The sequence below is a fragment of the Triturus cristatus genome, chromosome 5_1 (assembly GCF_964204655.1).
Source record: "Triturus cristatus chromosome 5_1, aTriCri1.1, whole genome shotgun sequence".
NCBI classification, from domain to species: Eukaryota; Metazoa; Chordata; class Amphibia; order Caudata; family Salamandridae; genus Triturus; species Triturus cristatus.
In genome coordinates, this window is record NC_140587.1 from 100,722,428 (window position 1) to 100,750,022 (window position 27,595).

Below are 27,595 nucleotides of genomic sequence, written 5' to 3' on the forward strand. Positions count from 1 at the left end.
TTCAAAGGAAGAGAGAAGTGAAAAAATCACACGTGTTCCACTTGTACAGAAATCATTGCTAGGTCCCACCCAGAGCGTGATGAACCAACTGTAAAATATAGGAGCAACACCGATTTGCTCTCTATGTTCTTGAGCCCGCATCACCACCAATGTGAAAAAGGTCTCTCTCTCATTTTTACAGTGCAAGTTTCTAAACTGCTTGCTACTATCAGGAATACTGCTAACGTCTATTGTGTGCACACTCACAAATCTGTAATCTGAAGGCTATCTTTCTGATCTATGGCGAGCAGACCTATGTAAAATCTGAATAACAGGACTAATGTATATAGTTGAACATATACAAGGTCCCCAACACTTGATGAGGAAATCCATGAGAAATGTGCAATCACAAACAACTTTGCTAATTTGTAAATATTACACTCTACAGTCTCTAATCTGATGTGTATGAATCCAACACATTTATGACAACAAGCAGATGCACCAACGCTGATTTATGAGCTCTTAGTACCTCCAATCGGAATGTTCCAGAAGCTTCTGACAAACTCATGAGTCTTACCAAACCTGAGCAAAGGTGTGAAAATCTATGGCTGAACCCATTACCCATTTATACTGTAATTTAAAAGCTATTGCTGATGTTTAAGCTTTGATCTTACAAGATATGTATAAACCATGTAATTGGAGGGATGGTCAAGTTTTCTCAAATGTCTAAGATCTGAGTCCAATAGACATGTATAAAAGAAGCAATAGTTACAGCATCCAAGACCTGTACCTGTACAGGCGCTAGTATGAAAGACCACAGAACGGAAACGTGCCTAAGGAGTGCCTTTATACTGTAGATTCTGCTTTCTGTGCATTAAGTGCTTGAAATACATTTTTGCACAGTTCAGTTTAGTTTTAGTGAAAGGCGAAAGGTTTTCCAGCCCCTGCCTCCTTACGTTCCATTTCCTCTTCTGAAAGTTCCTCTGGACCAGCCAACGGTAGCAACAGGAATGGAAGCAGGTCCACAGCATCACTAAGCAACCATTCGTGGCAAGCTGCAGAGAAAGACAACGGTGTGCTATCGTTACATCCCATTGGTTACATCACAGCTAAGTTACATTTCAGTTGTTACATTGGAGGTAAAATAGTACAAGGGTGGCTTTTCAATACGTTTACATCGTTGTAGTGTACATCACAGGTACGTATTTTATGGTTTTAAGTGACAATCATATGTATAATTATATTTTAAATATATATTCACTGACACAAAAAGGTTGACCTCAAAAACACAGATATTCGCCAGTAATGGTGATCCTGTTCCTGCACGAGTACTTACCAACCAACAACCCAACTTCCACCCTTTATATTCAACAATAGCATTGTATTTTATTCATTGTTCCAAAATAATGTTTGACCGAGCAATGTGCTACCGCTCATGATAACCAGGTGGTTGTCCATTGAGCAACCTCCAAAAATATATTTTTTTTGTATCCAAGGCCCGGTCCCCTGCTTTGTTATTTTACTTAATATCCAAAAAGAAAAATTCCAGAAATCAAAAATGTCAAACAAAAAAAAAAACTTTCTACCCCCTACTCGTTAAAAATAGAAAAAGAATTATGTTGTTTGTCATGTCTATCCCTAAAATTTAAAGTGTGTGACTATGGACCAGTGTCCAGAAGTAGTAATGTTAGATTTGCAAAAAGAAGGTTGCAATATTTGCAAAAACCTTTTGCAAATCCAATGATATTATATGAACAAACCTATTTACTAGCTGGTCAGTTCACAAAACACTGAATCATAGTTACTCAAATCCTACGTTCCTCATGATTACTCATAAGATCGGTTACAAATTGACACCTACAACGATTTTCTGTCATCACACAGATGATGACCAGCAAGTAGACCACCAAGTTAGGATCCTTTCGCTGATTGGCTGATCACAACTCAAAGAAAAATACTGCGGCTGCAATTGCAGAACCCGGTCCCAATGTCCTGAAGTAAGGAACAAAAAAAAGTAATTAAGGGCAGGTTAGGGATACTCTGACCCCCCCTAGAACTTGTATGTGATGGGACATCCCAACCATGGATGGAAAATAAAATAAAAAATGTTTTCCCGATGGGAGGCCCTGCACAAGCCATGGTCCCAGGAAACTATGAAGATAAAGCTTGAATGATACAAAGCACAATTGGTCAAAAAATTAATAACACTTGAAATGCAAATAAATTCAGGATTTTATATTGAATTCGGATATCAAATAAATGTGTACAATACTCTTTGTATCATAGAGTTGCTCTCACAAATGCATAGTATGATGTAGTGAATATTTGGCCCCTCCATTTTTTACGTAGTTTATTCACTTCAGAGTCAGTCAGGTGGGTTTCCTGGAGGAAGGCTATTTGTATTTTCCTTCTGTTTAATTGGGCGTGGATCCGGTGTCGTTTGTGCACTGAGCCCATCCCCCGTACATTCCAAGTTAGGACGCTATATTTGCCCACCACCGCCATATATGCATCCGGTCACAAGTACTGCAGCAATCTCAATATACTCAACCGATTTTATATGTCACAAAGCTTGGAGAGAGCCATTCCTCCAAAAAGCATAACACAACTAAGAACCCCAATACTAGGACTAGCATTCCAACTTTGCTGGTCCAAAGATTAAATAAAACATCCTGAAGGTCCAATCGGCTAACTAAAGCAGTAACTGCAGGGGGGTGATTCCTAGACATAGCATAGAACCTACGATGTGGGCGGAGCTCCACATTTAACTGGGCCCTTGTCACTTGAAAAGGACTATGAGGCACCTAGGGGGAGAAAAGCATTATAAGGCACATAGACAAAGTCTTACTTCACCCCATCGTGTACTCTTGTCAGGGTGCGGTATGAAACATCCTCTTAGGCAAAACACTCTCAAACAAATATTGTCTGCACTATTTGCGGGGTGATCGATGGAAACAACGGGTCGTTACTGTCAGAGTCAGAATGAAGCATATTATCTTCTGAGTGATCAGAAGAGGATGGCGGATTAATCTCACGCATGCCCGCCACGGTCAGCGCCGACTCCTGACCCAGCAGAGCCTGTTCCGGGGACGGGTTATTTGCCGATATTCTGCGGGAGGAACTGGTCCGTCGTGGTCTCTGACTCGGTGGCCTCTGTTGTGCCTGTTGTGTCTTCTGGTCTATACTGTCCAGAACTTGGGGGGAGAGAATGATTTCCAGCCAGTCGTTGGCCGCCTCCGGACTGTCAAAAAAGTAGGATTTCTGCTCATGCAGAATTTTCAGACGTGCAGGGAACATTAGAGCATACGTGAGGTTTAGCGCTTGAAGTTTCTTTTTCAGAGGGAGATAAGAAGCACGATGCTTTTGGACCAGGACTGTATAATCTGGATATAGGGAAATCCGATGATTTTCATATTGGATGGGTGCTCTTTCCCTGGCCTTCTGGAGGAGGAGATCCCGGTACTTCAGGATACGGTCAATCATTGTTCTCGGCTGTGCCCCAGCTGTCGCGCGATCCAGTGTGCCCGTTCCACACAGAAAAGAGCCGACATTCCTTCCTGGGCTATCTTCTCTCGTAGCCACCGCTCCATAAACTGTGTTGCATTTGGGCCCTCTGAGCATTCCGGCAGACCCAGCACGCGAATGTTGTTGCGGCGAGCCCTGCTCTCAGACTTCTCTGCCTTGTTTTATAGGTCAGTCAGCTGCTTTTTTATTTGGGCAATATGTTCAGAGCATTCTTTGTGCTTCGGTCAAAGATCCGTCAGATCCTGTTTATTCTGTTTGACTATAGTCGATTGCTTCTCGTTATCAGCCTTCAGAAGGGTGAACCCAGTGGGCAGGGAACCTATTTGTTGTTCGATAGATTTGCGAGAGTCCCGTATCTCTTGTACAATTAAGTTCAGTTTGTCTGTATGGGTTTCCTCATTAGTTGGTGGGACATAGCTGATTGAGGATGATTGGGAGGTTATGTCCAATTCCCCCTGGGTCTTTTGGTCCGCAAGTGGCATCTCCAACGTCTTGCCTTTTGTTCACCCCATAATGAAATAACTGGAAATCAATTAGGGTAGTACTGTTTGTGGCGTAGTAAATATATATTGCGCGCTGCGTTACCAAACTGTTTGGGGTGAAGGAATATTTGTCGCCACTGGAGCGTGCATCTAGCAACCGCACCAGGCTATTAGCTATGTTGAGGATACAGACTGCAGCACGGACCCTCTGTACTAAGTAGTGGGAGCGGAGATGGACCCCGGGGCTTCTTTTCCTCGCTAGAGCCCAAGGGACAGTGATCTAGGTCTACGGCTCTATGACACAATTGTAGCCAGTATTGTCCTTGCATAAACTCCAAGACCAGGTCTCTAATACCCAAAGGCAGCCTATATGGCTCTTTATGAATGTTCTTACAAGTGGGAGGGGTCCCAATCTACGCTCTGCTGCTCTCCATTCCTTAATATAGTAAGATCTTTAGAGCAATGCTGGTACTGCATATATCTGAGGCATTTAGCCCTGCAGGATCCTGGGCTTGTGGTGACAGGCAAATATAACCGTAGGGCTCAGGCCCAGGGGACTGAATCACTCTTCCTGACGCTCCCGCCAGTGCAGGCAGGAGCGGCACCCGCTTTTATCGATTGCCCAGTGGTGTTGGGGGAGAGGCACCGATCATTGCCTGCCGAGTATCCAGGGCGCTTTGGAAACTCAGGGAGTGGTATCCGCAGAGCAACCGGAGCACTCACGCCACAGCTCCTTTGATTACGGTGGGAGGGGGCGCATACCATACTCACTGCGCCCCGCCGGAGCCGCTCCTCATCCAAGACAGGTAGACACGGCAGAGTTCAGGCGACCTCACCAGGGCAGCTGCTCACATCCGCCGCGACTCCACTCCCGTCGGATGTAGCTGCAGCAACAGTCTGCCTCGGAAGCCATGGCAGCCGCTTCGGCCCCCAGCTCTGGCACTGCAGTCCGACGGCGTGCGTCAGTCGGATCCTCCCAGCATCAAGGCGCTGACTTCGCGGGTCCGCTCCGATGTACAGCAGTCTGGAGCCACCAGTATTGCAACAGGTCCCCGATAGGGCTTCAGTCTACTCCTGGAGCGCCGCCAGCAGGCACGGCCCAGCTCCGTATAGCATCTGTCTCCAGCCAATAGTGAGAAGCCGGTGCACACCACAGGCTCACCCTGCCGCCCCGGTAGCACCAGGGGCCGTCACTCGGCTGCACACAATGGCGAAGTCACTGGGGCATCTCATTACCTCGCACGGTGTAGCAGCCCGCGGGGTATGACACTCGTGGCGATTGTCGTCAGGCCTCACAGTACAGGGCCTTACTCTTAATCGGCATTTCTCCGCCCCAAAGACAGTCTCCACTTCCAGGTTGGCTCATCACGCCACTGCTGCATTACTTCTCTCGTACCAGGGGAAATCAGGATCAGATGGTCCCCAGCATCGGTGCATAGAACAGGATAAGCGGGCCCTGTCTTGGAGCTCCGTTACTTTGCGGCCGCCATCCTTGGCAGTTAGCCACGCCCCCCGGTTTGAATACTATTTATCCTTGTGCTCCAAACGATATAAAAACATGGTTTTCCAACCTCTAAGATGCACTGGGCACATCTACATGTTGCATCCTATCAGGACCTTTAGAGATTACCCTTTTTCCAGGAGCCGCACTGCCCATTTCAGAAGCTCCGTTACTTATGTTGAACCGTGGTTTAATGTGACACAAACCCTTAGCCTTTGATTCGCCCTTTGGCACATCTATATGTTGGATCCTACAGGACCATCAAAGAAATTCTTATGTCTTCCGGTCACCAGCAGCCTCTCGTCTCAATGCGATAGGTCCTCCATTGATCTCTTACAGCGGTTTTTAGGTCGCTCCCTATTTTTCCTGGTGAAGACCCCTATCTAAGGAATCATTGGCCTGTCCACCAATTCAGCGTCGAAAAGTCGACATCTTTAACCATATCCACCTGTACTGGAGATATTATCCACGTTTAGACAAACTGATAATCCATGGTGTATCTTATAATTGTGGATGATAGTTATGCAAAGACGCTCCAGCTAGGTGTCTTTATTATTTGTATATTGGCACTTAATTTCCCGCCTTTTCCTCATCTTTTCACGAGCACTCTCTGAAACACCTTCCTCTTTTTTCACTTACTATTGAGCAACTCTGTTATAACAAAGAGTATTGTACAAATGTATTAGATATGCAAATTCAATATAAAATCGCTAATTTATTTGCATTTCAAGTGCGTGTTAATAATTTTTGGGTACTAAAAAAAAATATTTCCCTTGGGACCAATTGTGCTTTGTATCGTTACTTAACCAGGTCCTACTGTTTACTTGGGCTTCCCCATTGTTTTGTAATGGTAAAGCTTGAATGGCAGTGGGGCTTGTGGGTGGTCGGACACAGCCGGCCTTACTGTCTATCGCCACTGCATATGGTCACAGGTTGTGCGCAGTGAAGGGTTGGCCAATCGCGAGGGTTGGGTGCAGTGCCTGCGGTGAAGGCCATACGCAGCAGGTGGCCAGCCACCTGCAGCAGGGGGTTGGATGCACTTATCAACCTACAATGCTAGCTTTAGAGATGGCACGGTCGCTGTGAGGTTTTGCGAAGGCTACAAAGAGCAAACTAGACTTTCTAAAGGGCTTAGTTTTATCAATGTAGTATGTAAGAGCTATCTTGACATACAGAGTCTGAAGGGCCCTTATCTGCTGTAGACTCTAGTATTGGAAAAAAGACTGGCAGCTAAATGGTTTGATTAATGTAGAAGCTGAAACAACCTTGGGAGATTGGTACGAAAACCACCCTGCCTTTCTGAAAGTCAATAAATGGTTTGTGGACCGTAAGAGATTCAAGATCACTAATGCTGGAGATGATTAAGATTAAGAAAGTCACCTTCCATGACAGAAGGCCTTTTAGAGTAGTGTGCACACCTAAGGAGTCAGGGACAATTTGTCCCCCAACATAAGCTGGACTCTCTGGGGTTAGCTTATATTTTTTATCCACATGGGGAGTAACCACCTTCGCTTTCACCGGCTCCTTAAAGTTGTCGGTGGCCAACCTTATCATTCCCTTTGGCATTTAGAGGTAATGGACCACAAGCTCTGTCTTAGATAGGGTTTCAACTAGGAAGTCGTCCTTCTCCTCCTGTGTGTAGTGTTACTTGATAATGCTATGCAGCCCCTTTGTATTACTGCAGTGTATGTAGCAGTATCACCTGGTGGCAATCGCTTGGCGGGGCTGGCTCTTGATCAGAGTCGACTTGGGGGGGTTCTACCACATAGAATTTCCAGGGATCATCTCCCTCCCAGGGCCAAAAGGCTGACCAAAGGGGATTTGTGGGTAGTAGCGTCTGCCTGGGTCTAAGACAGTGTAGTGCAACTCAGAAGAGTGCTGTGGTAGTACTGGAGGAGGAGGTATGGGTAGTAGTGGTGGGAATGGGGTAGGGCTGGTGACAGATTCCCAGGTCCTTTATGTAGTTGATGGTAGGATTCTCCCTAGAAGGCCAGTTGGTGGTTTTTGCGGATCCCAATGAGTCCTAGAGCTTGAGATTTGGTATGTATTTGTCCATGTCATCTGGCAGATGAAGATGCTTTGCATCCAGGACTCCTGTGACTTCAATGTCAGTTGCCGAAAGATTTCAGCATTGACTTAGGCTCGGAGTACATCTTTTCGGGACCATGGGGCCAATGTGGCCGTGATTTTGGCAGCTTCTCAGTGCCTAGAAGGCAAGAAAGTATGGTGTTTAGTGCCCCTGGACGTGATCTTTGCAGGCGTCGACCAGCCTCACAAGTTCAGGCAGCACCGGCTGGAGGAGTGATAGCCAAAGGTTAATGTTCTTACAGGCTCAACTCAGGGCTCGATGCCAGACTCCTTGCAGTGCTCTGCCTTCATCTATGTGCGCTCTTTGGCTCAGGATTGACCCAGAGCTGCAGAAGAAGTGGTGGCATCTACTTGTTCTTCGGCCTTGAGACTAGCATGTGGAACTTGACCTCCTCCTCGATGTTGGAAGCCTTGGAGAAGAGGGCTTCTGGGTTCTCTTCTACTTGCCCCATCAAGAAGGTCCAGCTTTGTCTCGCTCTGCGCCTGGCAGATTTTTGGCTGTGGCATCTCGAATGAAGGTGCCTTTGCATTTTGTTACTGGCCCTCTCTCATTCCCTTCGGTATCTTTATGTTTTTTTGCAGGGGAAGGTGAGCATGGCTTCACAGGACGTCTCAACATGACTGATGGAGAGGCAGAGGTTGCAGACCTGCTGATGGTGCCTCAATCAGTACTTGGGTTATATCAAGGCAGAAGTGGAATGTAAAATGGTTCATACAGTTCCAGCTGTGCAAGTTCCCAGTGGGTGGCAGGTATGCTGGATTTAAGAGTGCTGTCGAGAAGCAAAGGAAGCTTGTAGGATTAACCATCTTGTAGCACCGAAGACGTATATTGAAACAGAGGTGTCTCAGGTTACAAAAGCAGAGTGAAAACACCTTTGTAGTACAGTGGGACAAAAGCAGTGAGTGCCAGAATAGATTCGTGGTGCACGAAAGGAGGGGACGTCACATGTTGACAAACTACTGGACAGGCTTCGGGCCTTGCTCCTAGTTCATAGATGGAATCTGTGCCAGCACCATTGTTGCACCATTTTAGAAACAGGCACCGTTCATCAGCTTTCACAGGGCAGGCAGCAAAGAGTGCTCAGATTCTAAGGCGATCACCGATGGTAAGGTTGGTTCGGACTGCTCTCTTATGAATTAGAACAAACATACACGCCTGCCCAAAACCTATTAGGAGGCACAAAATCTGTTGGTGCCTGCCCTGTGGTAGCACGACAATCCCCAATTCTCTGAAGCTGGGAGAAGCAGCACTGAAATCAGCGATCAATGGAAGCAGGCACAAAAGGATAATACACTGGACGCAGGGATGAGCAGAGCAGCACCACTGATATCAATAACAGGAAACGGCAGCCCAGTGATGACTCGGGCTCCAAGAGGGGCTCGGAGGCCTCCCTGTCGGATGGCCCCGGAGAGGATGCGGAGCTGCTACCGGACGTGACCCCAGGGACGGCAGATGAACTGCTGGACGCTTGAAGGAACTGGGACTTCCCCGGGGGCAGTAAGAGGCGCAGAGCGGGAGCTGTATGTATGTGGGGTGGAGGGCCCGGACCGGGCTTAGAGGGGTTGGGAGTGTGATCGGTAACTGCTGATGCCTTGCGGACCGGGGATTGTTGCTGGGGGGCCCTGGAGTGGGGAGCTGGAGAGTGGGAGATTTGAGGGGGCGAGGAACACCGGGGGGGAATTGCAGAGACTGGGCGCGGATGCATAGCAGGGGACAGTCGACCGGCCCGTCTGGCGCAGAGCCACCACCTCACCCTCACGGACATTGTGAGACGCTGGTGGCTACCAGAGTGTTAGATATTGTTTGGGGTGGTATTTGGATGGGTAACTGCAGTTTAGCACCTGTTCTGGGGAGGGGAGGGCATGTGGGGAGTTGGGGAGTTGTGGGGTTTCAGGGGAATGTCAGTGTGCCTCGGAGGGTTGGAGAAGAGTGGTTGGTAAGGCGATGGGATGGGGACCCCACCTGAACTGCGAGTCCTGACCTGGAATGTGAGGGGGCTCACCTCTATGGGGAGGAGATATAAAGTCCATGCCTACCTGGTGCGGAGAGGGATCCAGGTGGCCTTCCTCCAAGAAACCCATTTAGATCGCGAGGAGGGGAAGGCGTTGCAGCGGCGCTGGCGAGGCCAATTATTCTATACTACCTTCTCAAAGTTTGCCCGAGGGGCCCTAATATGGGTTAGGGCGGGAGTCCCTTTCCAGCCGCTGGCGACACTGGTAGACCCGGAGGGCAGGTTTGTAGCAGTGCAGGGGCGACTAGATGGGAGGGACATGGCCTTATGTAGTGTGTATGCCCCTAATGTAGACCAGGCCGCCTTCTTCTCCAGACTGTCGGGGCAGCTCGCGGCCTATTTGACGGGGACGGTGGTGTTGGGGGGGATTTTAATTCAGTGGCTGATGTTGAGCTGGATGGGTCTCACCCGCCCCTGGCACAATCGGTGGTCCGTAGGGTGGCTAATAGTAGGCGCGCTCGGCAGGACACATGGGGGTTGGTAGACACGTGGCGGACACATCACCCGAGGGATAGGGATTACTCCTTCTACTCCGTCCCCCACGAGTTGTATGTCCGCTTGGACAGCATATTGTGTTCCCCGGATGCCCAGACTCTGATGCGACACAGTGAGTACTTGGCTAAAACCATCTCGGACCATAACCCTTGCATGGGGGTGCTGCAGTGGTCTAGACAGCGGCAGGCGATACCCACATGGCGCTTAAACCCCTTGTTGCTGGAGGACCCGGTTTTCCGGGCTGAGGTTAGCGGCTGCATAGAGCAGTACTTTAGGACTAACGCGGATACGGCGTCGACCCGGGCGACGGAATGGGATGCGTTCAAGGCAGTGGTCCGGGGAGTTTGCATATCATCCACCGCTGGCGTGCGGAAGACCTTGCTGAAGGAGGTGGCGGGGGCAGAGGCCCGACTGCGGACGGCTGAGCGCGCGCATCAGGCGGGGGAGGGCGAGCTGCCTGCGGTCGTGGAGGCACGTGAAGGCGTGGCGGTGTGTGTAGAGAAGCTTCGCTGCTTTGATCATAAGGACTATCTTACCCGGGCGCATGCGGAACGAGATAAGGTGGGGTCTCTTCTGGCATGGTTGGCGTCCCCGACGGCCCGTGGTACCCCTATATTATCTCTGGTCGAGGCAGGGGGGGTCCCGGTCTATTCTCAGGCGGAGATCAATAGGCAGTTTGCCAGTTATTATGCAAGGCTGTATGACAGCACCATGCAGGGGGAACCTGACGGCTTGGCTGAGTTTCTGGTGGCGGCTCGCCTACCCCGGCTGGACCCGGAGAGCGAGAAGGACCTCGGGGGTGCTATAACCCTGGGTGAGATTCGTGCAGCGATTAAGCACATGGCCAGGCGAAAGACCCCGGGAGTGGACGGGTTGCCCATTGAGTTCTATGCGGCTTACCCAGATTTGCTAGAGCCACAGCTGCAAGTCCTTTACGGAGAGGCTTGGCGACTTGGGCGCTTACCGGCCTCCGCTCGAGAGGCTATTGTGGTGCCCCTGTTGAAGCCGGGAGGGGAGGCTGGTGCACGCACGGCGTACCGCCCGCTCTCCATGTTGACGGTGGACTACAAAATCCTGAGCAAAATTTTGGCGTCGCGCCTGTTGACTCATATGAGCGCAATGATCCATCCGGATCAGGCGGGCTTTATCCCTCGACGTAACACAGCCACGTCGGTGCGACGTTTGCTGCGGGTGATGGAGCTAGACCGGGACATATATCCAGACGCCTGCACACTGTCGGTCGATATTGAAAAGGCCTTTGATAGTGTAGAGTGGCCTTATTTATACCGAGTGCTGCGGGCTTTTGGCCTGGGAGACGGCTTTGTGCGCTGGACCACCTTGCTCTATAACGAGGCCACGGCCCGGGTGAAGACGGGGGTTACTATTTCGGCCTCTTACCCGGTGCGGAGGGGAACGAGGCAGGGTTGCTCGCTCTCCTCCTTGTTGTTCGCCCTGGCTATTGAACCGTTGGCGGCGCATGCCCGACTGGGGCGTTCCTATGCAGGCGTTCACTTGAGGGGGGATGCCCATTATATCTCGCTATATGCTGACGATCTGTTGATGTTTCTGGCGGATGCCGAGGGAGCACTGAGTGGGGCGACTGCCTTGTTGGAAGCCTTTGGACGCCTATCTGGGCTCAAGGTCAACTGGGGCAAGGCATGCTTGTTCCCGCTGGGAACGGGCGGCCGGGCCCCCCAGTCACTGGGTCTGGTCCGATGGGAAGGGGGCTGCCTGCGATATCTGGGGGTTAATATCTACCACACCCAGCCGGACTTGTTGGAGGGGAATATTGGCAGAGCCATTCGCGGATTGCGGGGTAGCATGAGTTTCTGGAGTACGCTCCCGCTTTCGTGCGCCGGGAGGGTGGCGCTGTTGAAGATGGTGGCGTTGCCACGACTCCTCTATTTCTTTCGCACCCTACCTATATGGGTGCCTGCGTCGTACTTCCAACGGCTCAGGGCGATGTCCACGGGCTTCATTTGGGGCTCAGGGAGAAGGCGGGTGGCGTTGACCACCCTACGGCGGCCGAGGGCGGAAGGGGGCCTGGCAGTCCCGGACTTCGAATGGTACTATCTGGCGGCCCAACTCCAGTGGCTTACGCAGGCGGTTGCCAGGGAATACCGGGGCCCGGAGGGCCCGCAGGGCCCGCAGGGCCCGCAGGGAAGGTTGATTCCGCGGCATGTGCTAGCCTTCATAGTCTTGCAGCAGAGGCTGGACCTTGCCCTGCTCACGTTGGAGGAGCGTACACTCCGGCTGTGTTGGAACCGGTGCCAGAGGAGGACGGCGATAACTCGCCCCTACGCCCCGGAGATCCCTTTGGGAATGTGTACGGCGTTCCCGCATGGAGGCGATTGGTCTGGGCTGGCTGTTTGGGAGGAGTTGGGCGTGCAGATGGTGGGCGACTTATTCCGGGAGGGGGTGCTGCTCCCTTTCCAGGAGTTGCAGGACTCCTATGGGCTCCCACGTGGGGACTTTTTACTTCACGCGGCCTTGGTGGCGAGCCTTCAGCGGCACTGGAATGCGGGGCTCTCGGAGCCACCGGTCGCAGCGGGTTGCCAATATGTAGTGATGGCGGCGGGGACGTCCAAGGCCATCACTTGCCTCTACCGCAGACTGTCGTCGGAAGGCCTACCGCCCTTTGCCGCCTTGAGGGGCAAGTGGGAATTGGACCTTGAGAAACCGATCCCCGAGACTACCTGGACCACGCTGGTGCGGCGGGCCTGGAAGGGAACGCGCAATGCCCGGTTCCAGTTGGTTCAATTTTTCACGTTGCACAGGGCATATTTGACGCCGGTTAAAATATTGCAATTTTTTGGGGGTGCACACTCGCAATGCCCGCGGTGCGGAAGAGAGGGCGCTGATTTTCGGCACATGTTTTGGTCCTGCGTTCAGCTGGGGGATTATTGGGCAGAGGTCATGGATTGCCTAAATCAGGTGACGGACCGTGTTATTGACCCGGACCTGGGGGCCTGTTTACTGCTTTGGTTCCCGCACACCCGCCGGACGAAGGTCACTAGCAAGTTTTACGACTTAGGATTGATAATGGCCAAGAGGGAACTGACTATGCACTGGAAGTCCAGGACGGGGCCTAGCTTCTTGAGATGGAGGGCGGCCTTCGTGCGTTGAGCGGGGGCTGAGGGTGCGCTCCGGCTGCAATTAGCTCTTCGGCGGGATGACGAAAAGGCGTTGGCGACGGCCCGGGCGTGGGAGGCGCTGGTGGTGGAACTGCAGGGACTGATGGCTAACAACGGGACAGAGGGGGACACATCTGGCGGGCAGGAGGAGGTGGTGAATGGGGAGTAGGAAGGGAGTAGTAGGGAGCGCTGGAAACGAGGGTGTGGCTAAGCGTGAGGGAAAGCCATGGTTCTCTAGTGGAGGGTGGGCACCCATGTCTGATTTATAGCAGGGAGGGGGCACATCAGGAGTGAGGCGAAAGACAGGAGGCACACTGACATGGGGTGGGGAGGGAGGGGGGAGGGCCTGTATGGGCTGGAAGCTCATTCTCCCGGCTATTGGCTGGTAACTCTGTATGTGTAAAACATTCTTTGCCCGTGGAGGAAGCGGGGTTTGTACTGAGCTGTTGCTATGAAAACAATAAAAAGTGTTTCAACAAAAAGAAAAAAAAAAAAAAATCAATAACAGGAAACGGGGTGAGCAGCAATGTATCCAGGGGTCAATGGAAGCAGTGATGAGGCACTAAACCCACCTGTCTTTAGTAGAAGAAATAAACAGCACTATAGATGCTGCAACAGTATAATATACAGAATTACATACACACGCATAATATATATATATATATATATACACACATATATATATATATATAAACATATTTACATACACACCATATATTACATATTACATTACCTACTGGCGGTCGCCAGGTCGTAGGTAGTTATAGTTAGGACCTATTATCCATAGGAAATCCGCTCTATTTGGAAAAACAACCAAACACGTTAATAAAGGCAATAAGATGCATACGACAACATTAAATGTCGACCAAAACGGAAAGGGACAAACATCATGCAAGTGTGTATGTCCAAATAGACCAATAGCGTAAAAGCCAAAATCACAGTGTTTAACCATTTCCGATACCTACGGGCCAAAAACTCGTCAGTGACCTGCAGGCCCGACAATCGCTAAAAGTTTCACAATAATGCACAATGTTAAAGAACATGATGTGTGTCCCTTTCCATTTTTTCCGTTTTGGTCGACATTTAATGTTGTCGTATGCATCTTATTGCCTTTATTAACATGTTTGGTTGTTTTTCTCCATATCATTTCCGAATGTGTAGTTCTTTACACTCGGATTTATTAAATGAAATATCATGCTGTTGCTGCCACATTGTACGATTAGACCATAGCAAAGACAGTGATGGCCTTATGGATTATAATGCAGACTTAGAATATATAGACATAATTGCAATTGTCTTATCACATATGGGATAAGTGATATATTATTGTAATGAAGAATTTAATACTTTTATTTTTTAGTGTTCAGAAAATCTCACCAATCGTAGTGAATTTTCGTGATTATTAATTATGTCACAGGTAAATTTAGGAGGATAATATAAATATATACCTCAAGGTACCTTTGGAATTTGGAGGTAATCTTTAGTTTATGTATTACAGTTTTTGGTGGAACATTTACCTTAAACTTGGGATCTACTGAAGAATTCCCTTCCTTCTCTTCTTTACAAATTTGGATATCGGAGAAGATCTGGTGTAGAAGTGCCAAAGTATTACTAAATTACCGCTTACATGATAAGCTGATGTCTGAGCTTAAAGATACAAGGTCAGATTATTGACATGATACATGTATCATTATGTTTATGTCTTTATACAGCAATTCAAGCTGGGATTGTGGCACTCCAAGGATCTGTACTAGATTGGATTACTTTCCAATTTTGGTGAGATCCCCATTTGTTTTTTTCTTTATTCTGGGTTTTAGTCTTATATCCTTGCTCTTTGACATGCTAATCACGTAACTAAGCATATAGGTGTGGTGAGCTTTTCAACTATTTAAAGCCAATCTGCAGTGTTCTTTCAGCAACCAATCGTTTTTGAACTCTTGGCTTGGTTTTTTGGGTCCTTTTCTGGTCTTTCCTCTTCCCCTGTTTTTTAGTCGTCACGAGGTGATCTTAACTTTGATTTCTTTCATTATTTGATTGAACTTTCTTTATTTGGTTCTTCATTTGTTTTTCCTCCCCTTTCTCTTTTTTCTCTTTCTGCTGTTATTCACAGTAGAAGGTAGTTTCAATTGTCTATTAATTATAAATGACAATTAATTTTGGTAGTGTTGTTTTTGTAATTCTGATTAAGCCTATGTCACATGGCATCACAAGATATTGTTTTTGATACATTTATGTTGCTTTTCACAGCCCTGAGGAAGCCCGCTGTCGGGCGAAATGCGTTGGCTGTATTGCTGCTGCTGTTCAACTTGCAACAATAAAAGAACCTATTTTGTATTAGTGAAAAAACTTGGACTCTAAAACATTATATACAATTTTTACATTTTGAAGTGTTGCCTGTGTATGATCTTTATGTGTTAGATGTGTATGGTCCCAAGGCAGTGGACCAAAGAGGTGGGCAACCTGAATCTAACAAATTATTTACATCTTGTGTATAGGAAGGTAGTGCAGCTGTTGCTTTCCCTAACTGTCTACTTTGCAGTATATATCTGGGCGGAGCCTAACCACATATCTCATCCTGAGATCTGATTGGCTGTCAGCACTTCATCCAAGAAGTGTTGGCAGCCATCTTGGGACCAATATACATGGAAGCACTTCATTAAAAAGCATTGCAGTTAATAGAAGGTTTTAAGACTTTATAAATCATTTGTTGATGGTACCATACTCATTTTAGGAATTTTACGAATTGTGGTGTGTTCTAAGGCGATTTTACCATGTGAAAAAGCCTTCTGCTGGGATATCCTAAATCATGTTTGAGAGAAAACTATTTTCTCATGCTTTTCCCACAGATGTTTGGAAGGTGATCTATAAGCTAAACTGAGAGCATATTTTCTGTAAATATCACATTGATGTCATTTGAGGTGTCATCAGTGATGTCACTGACCATGTCATGAATGATGCAATATGTGACATCATCAGCAGTGCATTGCGGGCGCGCGAGTTATAGCTAGCAGAACTAACTATAAGGGAGAAATTTCTATGGTTTTGTACGAGTGAAATGGCCAGCTAACTAGAACACCCCTGAAATCTATGGGTTTTTTCTGTGAATTTCTAAGGTTTTTTAAATGCGAATTTATAACCATAACATCTCTGAAACCTATGGTTTTTTCAGTGAATATATATATGTGGATGAGCAATCATTACCTGATGACAGAGGTGCCTGTGGGGCTGGGGCCAGACAAGGCATTTGCCTAATGGTGAGGCGCTGGCCACGAGCGACTGAATTGTTTTTTTAAAGTGATGATTCATCGACAGCAATTTGCTAAGACACCTGGGTCATTTAAAATGAAGCTGGATTTGCACAATGAATGATTAAATGCTCTTGCACTTTAGGCACTAGCCAAATAATGTTTTAAAGAGACACGAGTCCGGGACTAACTAAAAGTAATACGAAGTGCAGGGAGTGAAAGTATTTCCACCATGGCATTCGGATTGAATTCACGTACACAGCCACAATAAATTGGATTAGCCGAGTGAACTTATAAGGTTGACAAAGGCCGCACAAGACGGCTGAACCGCGTTCCTAAGCGAAGTTGTTGCATTTTTAAGCAATAAAGCTGTCAGCAACCAGCGCCTCGAGTGCAGACTCCTTCTTGAAACGAAGAGGTACAGATATATATATATATATATATATATATATATATATATATATAGAGAGAGAGAGAGAGATGTGTGTTTTGGGGCTCTAGTACTGCTGGTGTACTCCCCCCCCACCCCCCCCCACCTTTCTCTCTCAATAGATAAAGTCAGAGAACCGATACTGTGCTCATCGGAATGAGGGAGTGGCAGTCAACAACTTTGGGTTCTAGACATTACAACAAGTCACTTACAGTATTCGAAACAACAGTTCTTGAGTGTACCTATCACGCCTCCTCTGCGGACTGTGGAGCCATCGTACTGCGTGTAGGGCAGGAGTCGCTGCAGCACACACCTGTGCAGAAGACAAAAAGAATGGGGTATGGAGACTGAGAACGGGCATGGAACTCAACCAACTTTGTCCGCAAGTCCTCCATTACACTCTAGAGATCCATACACTTTACATCGGTCTGTGATCTGTGCATCGCTTTTTCTGACGAGTCATCAGTTTTTAGGCATAGTATGCCAAATTCACATGTTTGTATTCAAAAGGCATTTGTGCAGTGAAACAACCAATGGCAAAGCCATTAGACAGGGCCTTATATTTAATTACAAGCATGTGTCATAAAAATACCACTGCTTAAATATCGCACCTATGTGCGTACAATGAAAAATTTTAATTGTTAACAAATTGAACTATCACAACTAAATGTGATAGAAGAGCGCGGGGCCTTCAACAGGCAGGTGTACTCACATTACTTATAGAACACTTTTTTTGTTTTAATGTACATCACAAGCAAATACTCTTATTGGCGAATGGAAAAGCTATCACGGGCTTTGGATTACTTTCACCTGAAAAAATTGTTCAAACACACGAGAGCTAAAAAGAAAATGTATAAATGAAACAAAGACAAAGAATGGAAGGAGGAACACTAACAAAAAGACCTAGCATTGAAGTGAAATTCCTTTGAGGCAGATGAAACCCGTGATCAGGAAAAATGCCATCACGCACAGTGCAAGAGCAATGGCTACAGCAGGCTGGCTCACTGCAGCGGTGTGCTGAGGTGGGCAAAAGCAGAATATGAGTGACAGCTGAACAGACCAATGGATGATGAGGGGACCAAACAATTATTTATGACTTCATCAGAGTATATATTTTTTATCTATGGATTTATTTATTAGGTGATTGTGGACAAACGGATAAATCTGTCTCTCAGTTGGACCTAAAACAATTAACTGCCTACTACACTCCAGTTAAAACACAAAAGCACCTCTGGGTAGTTCAGATCCTTCATCAGTGCTAGAAAACTAAATGAACTGAACAACTGGAAATAAAAGTCCAGCTGTCCTCAAGTCTGCTAAGTGCTTGTTCTATCTCCAATGAGAAAGTGAGGAAAGCTAAATGAAGCAAGTAATTGAGGCAAAGTGCTAGCGCAGTGGGCTTTAAGACAAAGAGCAGTATGTTACCAGTTTAGCACAAAATCTGCCCTTTTTAAGCCTTTCCTATCATGTTCCACCCTACTTTTAGAAATGTAGTATTCAGATCCTAGATACATTAGAAGAATCCTTATTTTGTTATGCCAAGCTCTACAGCTTTGTGTGTTTGCTCTTCAAAAGCATAAATGTGTTCTTAAAAAGCATACAACCAGTTTTGTTCCCCTCAAAACCTGAATGACCGTCCTGCCAGAAACTAGCCTTCCATTTACTCACAGACCACAGCTCCAAACTACAACTGCACAGTATACATTGGTTTTCATTTCAGCTAAAAGTATTTTATATGTTTTTGCTGTCTGCTTCAAACAGCATTATTCCAGCCCTATTCTCCTCTCTTAAGAACATGCTGTAATCCATTCAAAACAGTTCCCACGTTTGTTAGGCAACAAGCTAAAGCAATAAAACTACCTGGAGTTGAGAGTAGGTGTGTTTAGACCGACCCATTAATGAGTTCCATCCTGGAGCCGTTCAATTATTTGTTTGTAGTCAGAAAGTATACTCAGTTACCCATATAGTCCACTGTTTCATTACATTGCTCAAATGTCAGTTTATTTGGAGTGAAGCGCACAGGATCATATTTACTTGGCCTACTACTAGTATCGATATACATGTGACAATGTCTGCCAATTAGCTCTGTTCTTTCTACTGCTGCCATAAATGTCTTAACAGGAAGACCAGGACAATGGAATCAATAATATCTTTAAGGGTGGAGACTCTGCAAGGGTGGAGGAGGCTGGCTCAGAGGTGTCACCATCCTGCCTTCTCCAAAGGTGTGGCCTAGTTTTTTCAGGACTGGTCCCCCCCTACAACTGATCAAGCAAAACAGTCGCCATTTTGTTCCCATTGAGTCACAGACAGCTTTTTGTATTCATCACAGTCTATGGGTTTTGTTTGGTATTGGACTGCCTCAACCAGGTTAAACAACGATGTGCTTGAAGCAATAAAGAAGACCAGCCTGTAAGAGTTGAGTCTCAACATTGAGGTCAGGTAAATGTTGAAAAGTAGGAGAAATGAGAAATCCCTGTGGTATTCTACAAACTATGCACGAGTGTGCAAAGATGGAGGTGCCAATGGCTTCCTTGACTCCATTTTCGAAATCTGTTGAGTCTGCCAACGGTCTGCTACCTCCCAAAAATATTCCAGGATTTTTCTATTGAATGTTCCCCCGCTTCTAATTTGCCGCCACGAATGTACAACTTATATGATCATCCTGGAATGATGTGAAATTATGGGTAACTAAGCTAGAGTGAAAGCACCGGTTACTGCAGCCTGTGTGCTCCCCTCCAACAATTAGCAAAGCCACCTTCGAATTGAAGGGGCCTCCAGTCATCTGGTATATGGTTGGGTGCTCAAAGTTACTATGAGCATGGATCCGAAACTCAAAGGAACTAGTACTGGAAACGCATACTTTTAAGTAGGCGTACATTTGCATAACTGGCTTTAAGACATAGTGCACGTATAGAAAGTATGTATTTAAGCCAGTTGTAACAGCTACTGCATACTGTGAGATCACAGACATTTGCATTATCAGGATTTGTACATTTTGTTATGTGTCCCAATTTTATGATGATGACAAAAGTACAGTCATAAACTAGCACATGTGAACCAATTGTGGTTTCCACAAATCGGTGTTGACTTAAGGGCAGAAGCTAGACCCCTCTTTTGAAAGGGCTGGGGATAACATAAAATGAATCAGAGATATCTGGTTTGTGAAAGCTGGACACCTTGCTACGGCGGCGAGGCTGGGAACAAGGCTAACACCCAGAGGGTTAAACGGACCAGGCTTCTGCCTTAAATATGTTCACATTTGTGTGGAAAGGATTTTCTGTTGCATGTGAACTGAAGTGCTTTCAGGTGATGATTTTGAGGGGTAAAAAGCATACCATCAGAACCTGCAAGTAATCTGAAAGGATACAAGAGTGTAAAAGCTAAAGTGTCTGAAAAAGAGGCATACAAGGCATATGCACCTCCAGTTTTGTCTAATTATCTAGATGAACTCCCCCGAAAGGTCAACATGCATCATCATTCTGAACTTTACAAATAGCATACTTCTCTTTCCAGCTATTTTTAGGAACATTAAAAAACAAATTCACTGCTCAGAATGAAAATGAAGCAGCCTGAGCCTTGTTCCAGGGTTAACCCAGTCTCCTCCAGCTTCTCGTCAGTAAGTGTAGTAGGAGTCCTCAGTATTGCAATGGTTGCTAAAGTGACAGACTGTGGCAGAGGCTGAGATTCCCTTCACAACTTGAAAGCAATGTACACTTAATGTTACCAAGATTTTCATGGTGCATATGGAGTATTGAAGCTCTTGCTACTATTGAACACATTGCATAGGCTGCTATTGACCATCTGTATTGTAAAATGGCAGAGAGCGAGTGTGGACAGGAGGTATACTTCAAAACTCTTCATCCGCCTCTTGCGTCCTGTTTTCACCCAAACTCCTCTGCCTGCCCACCTATGTCTTTCCACCCTTCTTTCTCGTGTTGCTTGACCCCCCCCCCCACCAAACTTCCCTGCGTCCTTTTTATTTTAACTTAATGATAATAACCCTTACTATGTGGGTGCATAAATTAATGTTACATATGAGTAGTTCTTTAGAAATTGGTTGTTGGAGCTTGCGTCTATAGTTTTTTCTATGAGCAGGATCCTGATTGGATAACGGATCATGGGCAGGTGTTTTGGATGAAGCGATGCAGTTGGTGAAGCCGTAAGTGTGTGTGGTAAAAGTCTTCAACAGTGATTCTGGCAGAGGAAAGGTTAACAGCAAACCATGCCCTGGCTCAAGAGGATGGTCGCATATGAACCACGTGAGGTTTTGGACTGAGGTGCTTCCCTCTACAGCACATGGGCACCAGAGCTGGGTCGTCTTTTCTGATGAACGACTGTGAGCTTCATCCTGGGGGGGGGGGGAATATCTCACAAAAGGTTATGGGGGGAGTGCGTGCACTGGTTAGAGGTGTGGCGTTAGATGCCATTCCATCGCACTTACTAATAATACCTTGTTTTATTCAGCACTTGTGTTGCAAGCACAATTGATTGTCTGCGTATTAGATGTATAACGGCTGAGTCGTAAAGGTGGGCAAGACAAAAAATTAACAAAGAAATCCGGGCCAAGGGGGTAGCTTGGCTCCAAGAGCCAGTACAGGAGCCGAGCTGTCAACATATGTGGCATGTAACTCATGAAAGAAACATCAAATACAAATATGACAAAAAGTGTATTTGACTTCCGGAAGAATTTCACTTTAGAGGAGACTGGCGGCCAGGGTGCAGGAGGCGGAGGGCCAAGCTCGGAGGAACAACCTCCGCTTCGTGGGGTTTTCCGAGGGCTGTAAGTCCAACGACGCTGCCGCCTTTTTGACCAAATGGCTTACGGATTGGCTCCCTCCTGAATCCTTGTCTCCCTGCTTTATAACCAAGCGGGCTCATCGCGTTCTACAACAAAAGCCACCCCCGGGAGCTCGCCCACGCCCACTGATCGTCCGTTACCTCAACTACCGAGACCGGGATGTGATTGTCCAGCAGGCCCGCATCAAAGGAGGTACTCACCTATGCCTCACGACCCATCATGATCTTCCCTGATTACACCAAATTGGTCCAGCAGCGCCGTCAGTCGTTCACCGAGTCCAAGGCCCGTCTGCGTTGCCTGAAAATCCAGTATTCGTTATTGTTCCCGGCCCGCCTGCGCGTTGTTTGTTTGTCCGGAAGAGGTTTTCCAATGGACAGACTAGTCGCTTAAACGGAAGGCTAATGCCCCCTCTGGAATGGACTTCGACGCTACTTCAGCGGGCTCGGATCGAGATGTGCCTAGGCACACTGGGAAGCAGCAGCGAAGCTCGCGCTCGAGGCGTGGATCCAGGCCCCGCAGTGGCTCTCGTAGGGGTGAAACGGATGGTCGGAAGTCCCGGTCCCCAACATGATGGCACACTTCTGAACTCCTGTTAAAGCTGTATTTCTCTTGATGGCAATCTAATTTGAGCTGTATAGTTCTGTACATTCTGGCAAGACTAATAGCCTAGATGTACACTTTATGGTTTGTTGGGATCCATTGGATGGGAGTGGATCCTACCCCCCCCCCCCCATTGAGAGCGGGATGCTTGCCATGTCCCACATATCACCACACTAACTAGCGCCTCTTTAGGCCGCGGTTGACCAGGGTTGTCTCCCTGCTGACTGGCACCGCGCTGAGATAGTGGTCTTCTTGAAACCCGGCCGACCCCCTGAACTCCACACCTCTTACAGACCAATCTCTCTCCTGAACGTTGAGGCCAAACTCCTTGCCAAAATTATTGCTAATCGCATTCTCCCACATAACTCTACGCTTGTCCATCCCGACCAGGCGGGCTTTATGCCCAATCGGGCGACTCGACACAACATTCATCGGGCTCACAGTGCGATTGCCTCCGTAGACCAGTTAAATGAACTGGCCGCGCTCCTTCAAGCCGATATGGATAAGGCCTTCGATTCCCTCAGCTGGACCTATCTATTCACACTCCTTACACGCTTGAACATAGGACCCAGACTTCTACTGTACATTCAACACCTATACACTAACATCACAGCCTCGGTGCGTGCCATAGATTCCATCTCGCGGCCTTTCCATATTGGGCGGGGTACCAGGCAGGGCTGCCCCCTGTCTCCCTACTTGTTCGCCCTAGCCATAGAACCACTTGCGGCCTGGGTAACTATGGATGGATGCCAAGGTGTACGGCTTTGAGAGGTCGAGCGAGGTGTCCGATCGCATAGCGCTATATGCTAATGACGTTGCCTTGCGAACATGTTTCCAATCCACTTATTGTGGGGGCCTTGCGAACCCAGATGTCCAGCTTTACCATGCAGCCTCCCACCTCCCTGTCCTAAATGACTTGTGGTAAAGCGACCGGTGCGACCCTGCCTATGCACTTGAACGATGGCGGATGGACCCTAAATCTCTACAAACAATACTATACTCCAATGCAGCGCTTGGCACGCTGCAGCCCGCGACCCGAACTGTCTTTGCGATTTGGCAGCAGGCTTTGCGTAGGATCGGTTGGTGGGGTAAACTTACCAAGGAGACTCCCTTCTGGCATAATGGCTCCTGCCACAGCTGTTTGTGCTTTCTGGGTTAATGGGCTGGGATGCTATTGAAATCTCAATGGTTGGGGATGTCCTTCGGGGCCAGACTCTCAAGTCTTTCCACCAACTGCAGGCTGACTTCCAAATGCCCCGCTCCCAATTCTATAAATATCTTCAATTCCGACATGCCTTTTCCCCCTATCTCTCACGACAAGATACTATTCCTGATTTTAGCCTTATTGAGGCCAAGGTGTTAATGGGCGAGATGGGCTCCCACAAAATCACAGCTCTATACCGCACCCTGGTCATTAACAGTCATGATACACTTCACAAGACTAGGAAGGCTTGGCAGGATGACCTGGGTCCACTTGACGAAGACGAATGGGTGGAGGCTCTAGAATCCCCGCGCAGCCATAGCAGCACGCCTTCGACTCATACAATTTAAATACTTCCATAGGGCATAATTTACCCGCTATTGGCTCAGGTGAGCTGGGATGATTGCTTCTCCCTCTTGCCTCTGCTGTGGGTCGGCGGAGGGCACCTTTCTCCACACGGTTTGTGAATGCACAGTCCTGTCACGCTTTTAGCATGGGATTCTGACCTGCCTTTCTGAGGTCCTGAGGTGAGACATCCCACGATCACTGTGCTTAACCATGCTCCACATCCCTGACAAAATCGGAGGGAAAAGGGTCCTGGGGTGGGACATCCCACGATCACCGTGCTTACCCATGCTCTACATCACTGACGAAATCGGAGGGAAAAGGTACAAACGGCACCTGTTATTTTTAGGGCTTACCCTTGCTATGCGCAACATAGACAGGGTGTGGAAGGCGACCTCCCCGCCTTCGGTTGGGGCCTGGAAGTGTGGCCTTGATTTTTCCATGGGGTTGGAAATTTCAATTTTTAAGGCACACGGATGCCCCCAGAAACACCCGAAAATATGGAAGCGGTGAGCCGACTACCGTGGCCAGCTCCCCCGGCGCGAAGCATTGAAGATTTGCCATGTTGATTTCATGTTGGGTGCAGGCTCTGGGACCGATTGTACATTTACTGTTCTATTACCACTGGAATTACTCATATATGAAGGATGTGTAGATTAGGCGACACCTTTGTTTTCAATGTGTATTTTCCGCAGATTTTGTTTTATGTATCCTTTTGTTTCAGATGGACTCATTGTAAAACGTTGACATCTCTACCTATGCCATATTATATATGCGATGTATTGTCCTGGATCCTCCTGGGCTTTCTACTGTCTGTCAACAATAAAATCTGTTGTGAAAAAAAAGAATTTCACTTTAGAGCATTAGAATGTATCACTTCGTTGATTTTAGAACTGCTCTCTCTCAAAAAGCGTTTAAAAATGTTCATGCCCCATCTCTGTTCTTATCATGATGCCATTAGTGACCAAGCGGCAAGTCAATTGCGTGTGTTTCTAAGGGTGGCCTGGTGTGTTGATTTAGATGAACCAATAGTAAGTCAAGACATTTGCAAGAAAGGTTTTGACACAGCAAAAAACTAGAGTTGATGTATTTCAAGGTGCTCTCAAATGTGATATAAAGGGAAAGAGGCAGCGTGAAAAAAGGTAATTGCCTAGCAGTGAAGCAGAGAATCTCCCTGCGGTTTGTCCCAAACCCCCTCCCCACCCTCCTCCCGCTCTTCGATAACTTTTCTACCCTCCTCCCTTGTGTTGATTGATCCCCCCCCACAATCCTCTGAACAATTTTTTTTGCCTGTTTCACAGCAGCACGTCCTGCAGCATGCATTCAGTTAAAAATCCTGCAGTTATAATTCACTAACACATTATGCTGCTACCACCACCACCTGCCACACATGAAATCTGTTACATGGGTGATAGTCCTGTGATACTAGGAGGGCGCGCTCGGTGCACCCATCCCAGTTCAGGACCTGATCCAGGACCTAGAATCAACAACAAGGTGCGAACAACGGGATCGTTCAATACATCATTTTTAGGTCCAACTTATATTCAAACGAATTGAGCATTCATCAGGAAACAATCAATATATGTAAGTAATTTGAAAAACTAAAAAGGGGAGAAAATAATTATACAGAGAATGTGTACAAGAAGGAAAAAATGTTTTACTTCAACAAGGATTACAAAACATGTAACAAACTGAGATCCAAAGTTCAACAGAGTAGTTTAGGGGTTCGATGTTCTAGCACACAGCATTGGTGTAATCAGAGAGGGAAACTTGTTGACCAACTATAAGTCCATCTTGAAATGCTTCCAAATCACAATCATCAGGGTTTTAACGGTCACAGGTCACCAATACAGAGTATGGCTATGCAAGAGAGGATATAGAGAAATAACAAGCATTGGTAATGCATCAGTTTCGCCTATGTAATGAATAAAGAGCGGTTTCATCAATTATTGTCCAGGAGAACAAAAAAGAGCACCCTCACAGAGGAGTGGAGAGGATGTGACGCAGCAGCCAGAGCTGCTGACTCCAGAGCTGGGGATCCCGATTTGAGTCTTGGCAGCGCTGCTCAACATCCTGTGATTCTATGCAAATCACTTAATCTCTCCGGGTCATAAATTGTTAGATAAAAATTGCTGCACGAGTAAATGGCAAACTTTTATGAAAATATAGTTCCACCAAAGCCAATGTTAACAGTATTTTGGCGACGGGAAACTGATAAGAGAAGCAGACGAGGAACAAACATTGGTAAAAATGCAGGAAACGATGCTACAGCCAATAGAAATGGAGGAAAGTATATGTGAGCCCCCTCCGTTGGATGAGCCCGAGTCGGATACTAGTGAAGGAGCACTCGGTACTGTATGATAACTGCGGACGACACCCTGGGAGCTCACTTGGACAAACGAGTTGGGGAGGGTGCGTCTCTTATAGGGAACGAGATAAAATTAATGTCAGTACAATATTCCATCAATGTCTGTACATCATGTGAAATATACGGTCAATGTAACACCAAACAAAATGTTAATAAAAATCGGTTAAAAAAAAAAAAAAATGGAGGAAAGTAAGTGGCATGCACAGGAACCAATGAGAAGCCAGGAAAGAGGAGGCGGGATGTAAATCCCTTTTAAGTTTATATTAAAAACAATAGATTTCACAAGCACAGCGAAAGTGCTGTGCAGGCGAAACCTAAAAATGACCTTCTATGGTGTACAATAACTACATCTCCTTATGAAATGTCCAAACAAGTCAAAAGGCACTTATTTGGCATTAGTTTGTATGTAATTTAACCCCTTCTGTGCTCATGACGTGCCCAGCTCGTCATGACACCCACCCACGGGGGAAGTGCTGGCGCTCCCCCCCCCCCGTGGGTGGTCGATCTGCGGGTTTGTTACGGGGAAGGCAGGGGAAGACCTTCCCCTGCCTCCCCCCGCCTCCCCTCTCCGCGTCATCAATGATGTTAGCGCGCGAGGCGCGCTCACGTCATTGAGGGTTCCCTTTGTTTACTGACACGCAGGAAGCCATTTGCTTTCTGCGCGTCTGTGAACAAAGAGGTAAGTTTTGGGGCTGGGAAGGGGAGGATTTAAACGAAAGAGGCATCGGGGGAAAGGAAAGGCTTTTCCTTTCCCTCGATGCCTCTTTTGTGCATTCCTGCTGGATTTTTTTTATTTTTTTTATTTGGCCAGTGTTTGTTGGTTGGGGGAGCGGCCCCTTGGGCAAGGGTCGCTCCCCCTTTTGGGGGCATTATCAATGGCTTTGTCTGCCCCCCTGGGGGGCCAGAATTTAATTTTATTATTTTATTAAATCGACCCACTGGGCCAATGTGCTGGGGAGTGGCCCCTTGGGCAATGGTCACTCCCCTTTGGGGGCCATTTTAGGAAGCCCACGATGTTTGTTTTTGTTTTGGGGAGCGACCTCTTAGGCAAGGGTCGCTCCCCTTTTGGGGACCTACATTTTTGCTTTGTTTGCCCCCCTGGGGGGGGGGGGGGGGCAGATTTTAATTTTTAAAAAATGTATTCGGCCCACTGGGCCAATTGAATAAATCTAGTGGGGAGTGGCCCCTTGGGCAAGGGTCACTACCCTTTGGGGGCATTTTCGTATGCCCATGATTTTTTTTTTGTTGAAACATTTTTTATTGTTTTCATAGCAACAGCACAGTACAAACCCGCTTCCTCCGCGGCCAAAGAATGTTTAGTACACATAAAGTTACCAGCCAACAACCGGGAGAATGCGCTTCCGGCCCATACCGGCCCTCCCCCCTCCCTCC

General features: G+C 47.3%; 1 protein-coding gene and 1 long non-coding RNA gene across 6 annotated transcripts in view; one reads left to right on the forward strand and one right to left on the reverse strand.

The window, feature by feature from the left end:
* The window catches only part of LOC146830315 (uncharacterized), a 122,820-nt gene extending 106,974 nt beyond the window's left edge, over positions 1-15,846 (forward strand). The window contains exons 2-3 of the long non-coding RNA XR_014961414.1: positions 14,929-14,992; positions 15,464-15,846. This is a non-coding gene — a long non-coding RNA (uncharacterized LOC146830315). The remainder of the gene's footprint in view (positions 1-14,928; positions 14,993-15,463) is intronic.
* HGH1 (HGH1 cochaperone) overlaps positions 1-27,595 on the reverse strand; it is a 152,152-nt gene that overhangs the window by 59,558 nt on the left and 64,999 nt on the right. For 3 of the 5 annotated variants that reach the window (XM_085604509.1, XM_085604512.1, XM_085604513.1), the window contains exons 3-4: positions 17,104-17,204; positions 936-1,034 (exon numbers count right to left, since the gene is read on the reverse strand). In XM_085604509.1, the coding sequence (XP_085460635.1) occupies positions 936-1,034; positions 17,104-17,204 (200 nt within the window). The remainder of the gene's footprint in view (positions 1-935; positions 1,035-17,103; positions 17,205-27,595) is intronic. The other 2 variants (XM_085604510.1, XM_085604514.1) reach the window with 1 other exon arrangement.